General features: G+C 36.4%; 1 protein-coding gene across 1 annotated transcript; it reads left to right on the top strand.

Annotated features, from left to right (window-relative positions):
- Positions 1 to 2046: 2046 nt before the first annotated feature.
- LOC116302452 (frizzled-1) lies at positions 2047 to 5473 on the top strand. Its single transcript, XM_031711744.2, has one exon. The coding sequence runs from the start codon at positions 2183 to 2185 to the stop codon at positions 3803 to 3805; it is 1623 nt and encodes a 540-aa protein (XP_031567604.2). The 5' UTR covers positions 2047 to 2182; the 3' UTR covers positions 3806 to 5473.
- Positions 5474 to 9295: the final 3822 nt, after the last annotated feature.

Genomic DNA, 9295 nt, shown 5'->3' with positions numbered 1-9295 from the left:
CTCGTGATGCTGTTGGTGTTGTAATGAAAATAATAATAATAATAATAAATCACGATGGCTCTCATAGGGGGGCTGCAACCCCCAAACCCCACCCCTAGATCCGCCACTGTGCTCAAAACTCAATCCCATTACCATTTCTTTATTGTTTTTTTTCTTTGTGAATTCCATTCCAGGCCCAGCTCTTATTTCACCCCTTCAGGACCCTCCATACGGTTCTAGCAATGTGGGCTTGTGATAGTCGCATTCATCGTTATCATTGATGTGAAATACTGTACAGAGGTACCTCTTTTAGGTGGACCCCTTCAGTAAGTTAACACTCTTTATTAAACGGACAATAGCTTATGACCTCAGATAATGACGGAAAGTTTCTTTCCATTTCCATCTCCAGCCTCCTCATCTCATGACAGATAAATTGAATCATATTTAGGATATAATTTTAATTAAAAGCGCATTTGATCAATTTTATGGAAAATGCGTTATATAAGTTGCTAATTATTAAATCAGTTATAATTAAGTATGAATAATTAAGTGTAAAGGATTTTTTAACACTTATTTGTGAATCAAATTGCAATTTGCAAATATTTTACGTTGCATCACCGGCGTCGGTCCAGGTGGCGATTGCATAGTTTCTCTAGGTATCTGATAAAGTTCATGTGTGTTCGACATCAAAACATATGGAATTTTGATGTCGATTTTTGCGAAGAAAGACTCAGTGAAGATTATGCTTTATGGCATCTTTTTTCGCAGATTTTATAACCGAACATGATACTGGTTCATCTTCAACATTCCTATGTTCTTGAAAATACGTGTGATCGGTTCTTTGAAAGCCCACGACCTATCCGGACGACGAGACGGGTGTGCACGAACAGACTTCAGAGTTGAAACGATAGGACGATAATTATCCGGTGTTTATTTGTTAGTAAAACGATCAAAACCCTTTAAAATAAAAGTAGAGTCATTTGTTGTCAAGGATAAGAAGGATGTACACGTAATAAGTGTAGCGTATGACCCACATTCCATGCGTTCCTCAGAAGACGTATGGATACCATTTCGGTGCTCCGAGGTCATAAGGTTGTGTAACAGAATTGTAAAAGCACTAAAGAAATCATAACACAATGAATATTGGTTTTCATTTATTAGTAGTAGGAGTGTTTTAAAAACATACTGAGCCTCAGAGTACGCCACACTTATAATGTTTTTTGCAACAGTTTTGGTGTAGAGCATTTAGGGATCAATAAAACGACTCATCAGTGTCAAAGTAGTGGCTAGGATGATGATAAGAAAGCCAGATAAAATGCACTTAAAAACACGACTTGTACGCGATAATTTAATTTCAATTTCGCGAGTGAAGTGGTCAGTTTTGTTTTGTTCAATCTGTTTTCTTAATGAAAAACCCAAGGAAGTTCGTGTGACTCTATTCGAAGCAACAATGAAATATTTCAAATCCGTCCTAGATATTTTAAAAGCCTAACCAGTTATTTCGAATAAGAATCAAGAATATTATTCTAACCTAGCCTACGACTAGTCTAAACGAATTATGAGTTATGTTAAATTAATTATCAAAATCGAAGGCAAAAGAGAAGTCTTTTTGTTATGAATTCGTGAGCGATTGTTTATAAAATCAAATGCCTTTTCTTATCTGTCTTAACCGGCGGAAAAACACATTCCAACCGATAGTAACAAAAGAAGGAACGCCGTTGGCAAGTAAGCTCCTTGAATCGACGCCTCGCATGTTTCGGCTACTGGATTACAAAAGAACAGTATGGGGGAATCTGTATAATGATTTTGCCATCTGCTTATAGACCAACAATTTTCTTTCTTTTGAGTTTGTGATCATCAATGATTTCGAACTGACCAATGATGATTGTGATAGTGGTCCGTGGAATGGCTTCTCGCTTTTGTACTTCCGGTTAATCTTCACACCTGAATGTTGTTTTTTTCGTAATTAGAGTTCCTTTCACGATATGGACCAATCACATCACGTTGTGATTTCCTCCTTGACGTTTCCCGTATCGTAGACCAATCAACGAACGTGCTTGGCCGCATTGCTAATTTTGCTCGCAAGGCGATACAGTCAAGTGTTGTCTCTGTCATGGCAGCGTAAGAAGGATTTAGTTGACGTTGGATTTGTCTATCAGAAAACGAAGTTTAGTGAAGTGTTGAAGACTGATATTTCTTCAGAATGAGTGTACCACGAGGGCTGAGTTTGTTGTTGATGGCTGCCGTCATGCTGACTTACTTTCAACCTTGTTTACCGTTGAAGAAGCAGTGTGAACCAGTTACCATACCGTTGTGTACAGGTTTACCGTATAACACAACTATATTCCCCAACATGCTAAAGCACAGAACTCAGGAAGAAGCTGGCTTAGAAGTTCATCAGTTCTACCCTCTCGTCAAAGTGGATTGTTCCAGTGATCTAGCTTTCTTTCTATGCTCGGTTTATGCCCCAGTGTGCACAGTCCTAGAGACTCCATTGCCGCCTTGCCGGTCTTTGTGCGAGAGTGCTCGGAACGGCTGTGAAAAGTTAATGACTAGATTTGGATTTAACTGGCCTGAATCACTTAAATGTAGTAAATTCCCAGAATTTGGAGACAAGCTCTGTGTAGGAGAAAACAACACCAAGGAACTGACCCCAACACAAGAAGGGAATACGAATAATAGCTATCCAGTAGTAGACAAGAACGTGATGAAATATCGCTGTCCCGAAGAGCAAAAGATCGGTAATGATCAGTATACGTACCATGGCGAGAAGCGCTGCGCAGCTCTTTGTAAAAATGTCTTCTTCACCGACGAGGAGCGCAAGATAGCTCAACTTTGGACAGGAATATGGGCGATACTGTGTGCTTTATCTACATTATTCACTATTTTAACATTTTCGATTGACATGCGACGTTTTAGGTACCCCGAGAGACCGATTATATTCCTCTCTGGTTGCTACTTTATGGTCTCGATCGCTTTTATTGCTGGTTTTGTAGCTGGAGACAAAATCGCTTGCAATCAACCCATACGATCGGGCTTTCCAAAGACCCTAGTACAAGGAACCAAACACGAAGGATGCACAGTAATTTTCATGATGCTTTATTTCTTTAGCATGGCGTCGTCTATTTGGTGGGTGATATTGACAGTTACATGGTTTTTGGCGGCTGGCCTCAAATGGGGCCAAGAAGCTATTGAGGCTAACTCCCAGTTCTTTCATTTAGCAGCTTGGGCAATCCCTGCGGTTAAAACGATTGCTATTCTACTAATGACAAAGGTGGACGGAGACGAATTAAGTGGTGTTTGCTATGTAGGCTTGTCTGATGTGAATGCTCTTCGTGGCTATGTACTTGCCCCATTGTTTGTCTACTTCATAATCGGAGCAACCTTCCTCATAGCAGGTTTTGTGTCTCTCTACAGAGTCCGTTCTGTTTTGAAAGATGACTACAGCAAGCGTGAAAAAATCGAAAAGCTAATGATTCGAATAGGGGTGTTCTCGATCTTATACACGGTGCCTGCGATAGTGGTTATTGGGTGTTTATTCTACGAACAATCAAATCGAGCTCGATGGGATAATGCTTGGCTAGAAGGCTGGAAACGCCAGAAAGAGTGCAAAGAAATAACAAAAGTCAAAAACAGCGACATTTCTTGCCCTCCTTATCCAATTCCTTTGGAAAAACCAGACTTCACCGTGTTTATGGTGAAATATTTAATGTTTTTGATCGTTGGGATCACGTCGGGATTTTGGATTTGGTCGAGTAAAACATTGAATTCGTGGAAAAGGTTTTACAGGAGACTGCGATGTATGAAAGGAAATTCTAGCGTCTAAAGTATCGTCCTTGTTTCTAATCACAGAAGCTAATGATTGCTTACAAACGATTGTCTCAAAGAGCAAATATTCTCGTCGACGTCGGTGTGTAAGAATTATCTATTTGGTGCTATAAAAAGAGCAAAAACCAGATTAATTTATGAAGCCACTGACAAGGGTCGACGTGATTTAGACACCTTTTGAGTGCCACAAGAGCTCGCAACTTAAGCCAAACTTGTAAAATTTTCTTACTTTTTTTACGACAAAGATCATTGTTTTGTAGTCGGAAAGGTTTCCACACAAAGGATTCTTGAAAGAGAAGCGCCCGCTTCGGAAGGACCACGTAAACAATAGTGTTCTGTGTTTCTCATCTCACTAACAGCATGCATCGAATTCCCTTGGTTGAAAATTGTCGGAAGGTCCGATTTCAAGGAAACTTCCAGCGCCTACTCTTTTTCTCTGATCTCAAAGATTTCTTTATGATATTTTTGAGCTTATAATTACATTTCACACATAACTCATTGTTCGTATGGAATTTGTTCGTCTTCATGTATAACGTTTGTGTTTGTTGAATTGTTTTAGTCATAGTAATTTGCCGCCTTGCATTTAATATTAATAGTAAATTGTTTTTAAAGAAGTAGAAAGAGAAATAGGCTAGCTTGCCATAAATATTCTTTATTGAGTTTACCACGAAGCTTATAATCGAGCGCTTCTCTTTTGACCTTTGAAAACAATTTTGCTTCTATAAGTGGCTTATGTTGCGAGCACTTTAAAAGACTCTAGGGATTTGACTTCGTAAATCCCTACGTGCAAAATGTGGCTTGTGGTAGTTTCTTAACACTACTCGATTTAATAGGCCACTCTTGACTGAACACAACAACGCTATGAAACATTTTGACACAAGTCAATTAGTGTAAATACTCGTAAACCTTCAAGAAAGAAACGAAGCAAAACGCCCATGATCCCAGACCCAAGGGTTCGTTATCAGTTCTAGACCAAAATGTGGATAGTGTACATTTATAGGAATCTGTCATTACTAGAATATAATTACTCTTTGTGGCTTACGTTTTATTTAGCTTTATCATATTTTTTGTGTGAGAACAAAGTTATCTGTGTTAGTTCAACACCTTTATCAAAGAAAGAAAAGGATTAATGAAGAGTAAACATTTTTAGGACATGTTAAATGAATTCTGGTAAATGAATTTATTTTTTCTATTTTTTTAATTCATTAGCCCATCCCATGCTGATAAGCTTTTAGATCTGTGTCTTACCTTTTACCTCTTCTAGAAAACCAAAAGATGTTTATTTAGTGCACAATATGTAGCTTCATTTTACAAACTTATTAATATCATAAATGCTTAGAAATAAATAATAAATATATTTATAAAAACGTCGTAGCATGATCATTGAGACCCACCAGGAATGCTTAATATCAGGTTTGGGTCAGCCCAGAAATCAAGCCATGAAGTATTACCTCAGCTTCCTAGACGAGGGTCAACACCTCATCCATCTTGTCAGCCCAGAGACTTTAGAAAATAGCCTAGACGTGCAATAATACTTTAGTCTTATCTTGCTTCCAATTGAACCCTATGCATTGCTCTTTTAAAGTGTCAGTTGTTGATAAGAAAATTTTATTAACTTTCTGGTTCATTTCCCCTTGAATTTAACATTAAAATCTTTCATCCATGATCATGGTCTTTTTACATTATTTATGCAGCGAAAGTTCAACATACACTCAATATGTTTACTTTAAGTTTTAAAATTTAGTACGGATTTTATTTTATGAGTTGAAAATATATTTAAAGAACAGATGCTATTGCTGTCTTATTTGCTCTTAGACTCACACTCTCATAGGTTTTTAATTGAATACGAAGAACATATCATGAATTAGCTTAAATTTTAAACATTTTAGTTTTTATAATCTCATCTAATAAAATTTGAATGCCTTTTATCTGATAAAAAGTTTTAAGTAAAGCAGTTGAATGCTATAAAACATACTGAAGGTATGTGTGTGAAAAAAGCAGGTCAAACTATTCCATTTTGGAGGATTATATTTTCAAATCTACATTAATATGAAAAAGTCATTAAAACAAAATTACTACTGAAATAAAGAACTAAATATAGTCTTGATCCTTTCCAAACAAGTCTATAATAATATTGTGATAGGTTATACAAGCATGTCCCTGTGAAGTTTAAGCCACAAGCTTTATTTTTGACAGTTTTGTCATGATATATAATTTAGATTTAATTGGTAATCTGAGTAAGAGAACGAAGGAACCCCTCTACCTCTTTTTCATTTGGATGTCATTAAAAGAAATGTAATGTTACATGATATATAATTTAATTTAATTGGTAATGTGAGTATGAGAATGAAAAAAACTAATGAAACTTATTACCCTCTTTTCATTTGGATGTCATTAAAAGAGTAATGTAATGCTCTACAGACTTCAAAACACTTAATGCACTTTCTGAAGTCTTAAGATTCAAACAATAACATGTTGTAATCTTTGTAAGTTTATTTCTTACAGAGTAAAAATTGGGATCATATACATTTTTACTGAACTGCTGGTTATATTAGCAGAAGAGTATCATCCATGCTGTTTTTTATTTATGGCAGGGAGTGCAGGCAAAGATGTTCTTCTCTTGAAATCTTGAAATGGTTTGAATTCCAAGTCAACTTTGAATGCTTCCCTAAGTACAGCAGTTATTTTAGTGAATTCTGTACTTACAAATTCAATAGCTTTCTTATGCCACTCGTTATTGAATTTTTTCAAGTTTTAGCCTACTTATATTGAGTAATCTCTTATGCTGATAACTATTATTTATTCAAGAGCTGTAGATTGTAAGGTAGCTCGGCATTATTCATAGCAAGTAATTTTTTTAGATGAAATATCTTGTGGAAATTGGTTCAACATCAGGGACATTGGAGACAGGGGAACTAGGGGGGCTATAGCCCCCCCTGATCTTTTCTACTCTAAACTTGCACATCTCCTTGCATGTTTTATATCACTTATATATAACCTAAATTGTAGTCCCCACTCATTAAAAATAATGCTTCGACGTCCCTGAACATGAGAGTTGCTTGAGTGGTTGTCTTGGAAGTTTGTATATATTTATGGAACTAAAACTACTCACACAGGGCAGTAACCAGAGATCTTGCAGGGAGGGTGCACATGGAATGGAAAAGGAACTACTGGATAACTACCCCTCCTCCCTCCCTCCCTCTCTCTCCCCCAAGCCCCACAAGGCCTCTGGTACCGGGGTTCTGGATAACCAAAACAAAAACAAAAGGGAATTGAAGAACTAATAAATAAATAAAAATGGAATTGAAGAACCAAAAGGAAAAAAAAGGAAATTGAAGAACCAAAAAAGGGGCGGGGGAGGGGGGATTGAAGAGCCACAAAAAAGCAGACCTTACGCTTTTATGGTGGGTTGCACATGCATCCTGTGCTCCCCCCTGGTTACGGCCCTGTCACACTCCCTCACACTCTTCAAGAGGCTATCCCATTTTTCTGAACTTTAAATAAACTTTATCTTCTCAATGCAATTAAAAACAAATTTGCAAATATCGATTACAAGACTTAATGGGAAACAATTTGATTTAATTAGCAACAAAAGTTTTGTTTAATTCCATTCATCTTTACTCCTATTCCATTTCATTCAATTCCTGCTGTTCTATTAAAATTAAAAAATATTTTATCCAATAATTACCATATTTTAAGTTTGCTTTGTAAGGTATATGTTTTATCCAAAGAAGTGCTTCAATTTTATTCCTTTCTCTTCGGGTTCTCATCGCTTCTCTTAATCAGCATTTATTTTAAAATCTTAAAATTTTATCTCTAACCTAAAACAACGTGACGTCTGGGCTGATTAAAATCGGGCCACGGCTAATCAAACTAACGTTTTGAGAAGGAAGGAAAATCGGAAAACCCAGAGAAAAAACCCTCACGGCAATATTTAACTCTGTATAGTGATTTCCTGATCGATTAAACAAATCATTTTGCCAAATAAAGGTTGATCAATCTGGCTTCCTCTAGGCATGTCGTTGCTTTGATATCTAAAGCATTGAATTCAATGATATTGTTTTTTATTACCTAAAAGCCGCTAATGCAATCCCCAAGAATCTCCTATCTTTTCAATTAGGAAGTACCAGTAAGATGGCCGGCCGGTAAAATCGGTTTGCTTTGTAATGTGTTATGTCTTCAAAAGATGTTGTATTTCTTGAAGTATAGGCATAGACACAACAGAAATTTCAAGTCAAATATAAAATTTAGGTGTGGTCAAAGCTAGCCGAGCATGTGCGATTTAAATCTAACGGATTAGATAACTTATTAAGTTATTCTTTTTCCATACTTTTCTCTATTTTCTTTTTTCCTCTAGAAAGTGTGGGTTCGAATGACGTAAATACAGCACTAAAACTCTCTACACTTCCACGCCAGCAAAGGTTCCGGGGGTCGATCCGGAGGCCTTCTTTTACATAAACAATCTAGAAAATTTGATTTCTTTAAAAAGGCATTTCCTAGATTTTAATTTATTTAAAGAGAGGCCGTCTGGGCACCCTGGAACACTCCTTTTAGTACCGCTATTGTGCAGTCCATCGTATGCTATAGACCAAAGGACGCGTCTTGAACAAGCTATAAACCCATTAGACATGCACGTCGGATATCTTCTTCTGTGATATGACATTTGAAAACAAAATATTTTCGGGGTTTTCATGTTTTAATAGTGAGACTTTTATATATTTTCCAGAACTCGACAGCATTGTGAGAGAGCTTATGAAGTCAAGTAAGCTTACGAAGTCTTGATAGCGGATTTAAAAAAAATCCAATGAAATCTTTAGTGTGATCAGGCAGAATCCAATTAAAACCTCTAACAGTTTATCATATAAGCTTAAAGTATTTTTTAAATTAAAACTGGTTCTTTGTGAATAATATTTAGTCTAAAAACCGAAATGAAATGCTAGGCTAATAAGAAGCACCAACGTACAGTTGCACTGGTTCACGGAATTGTAAGATTTAAAGTTCGAAAACCGTCTACATATAACTATTTCAAGTATTTACATATGATCTCTACAATCGTTTTCCTTACCTTTATTTTCATAGACGACTTTTTTAGCGGTTTTTAGCTGACTTTTCTCTGAAACCTTCACATCTGATTTTTCGTGTCACTTGTCAATTGAACTAGGTCAAAATGGCGGGAAAACTTGTTGATGCGGACGCGATAGGATGGGAAGTGTAATCATTAATGGTTTATAGTTATTACAAAAACGTGCCTGAAATGACTATTTCCATCGGTTTGAGAAATGTTCGAATTGACTCCATTCACGAAATATTATAAAAATCAAGGACAAAAAAAATACATTTTTAAAAACTGATCCGACTTTATTAAAAATACTGGCGAGGTTTAGTAGCATAGTACTCCATGAATTATGTAGAAATGTGATTATCAAACACATTTATTGGTATGAATACAACGTTATGTCGTACCTGACGTTTCTACCCATACCATTCG

This window comes from Actinia tenebrosa, unplaced genomic scaffold, assembly GCF_029948245.1.
Source record: "Actinia tenebrosa isolate PJP-AT-01 unplaced genomic scaffold, QUT_ActTen_1.0 PGA_scaffold4__44_contigs__length_22323623, whole genome shotgun sequence".
NCBI classification, from domain to species: domain Eukaryota; kingdom Metazoa; phylum Cnidaria; class Anthozoa; order Actiniaria; family Actiniidae; genus Actinia; species Actinia tenebrosa.
This window is presented reverse-complemented; position numbering and strand designations above follow the sequence as displayed.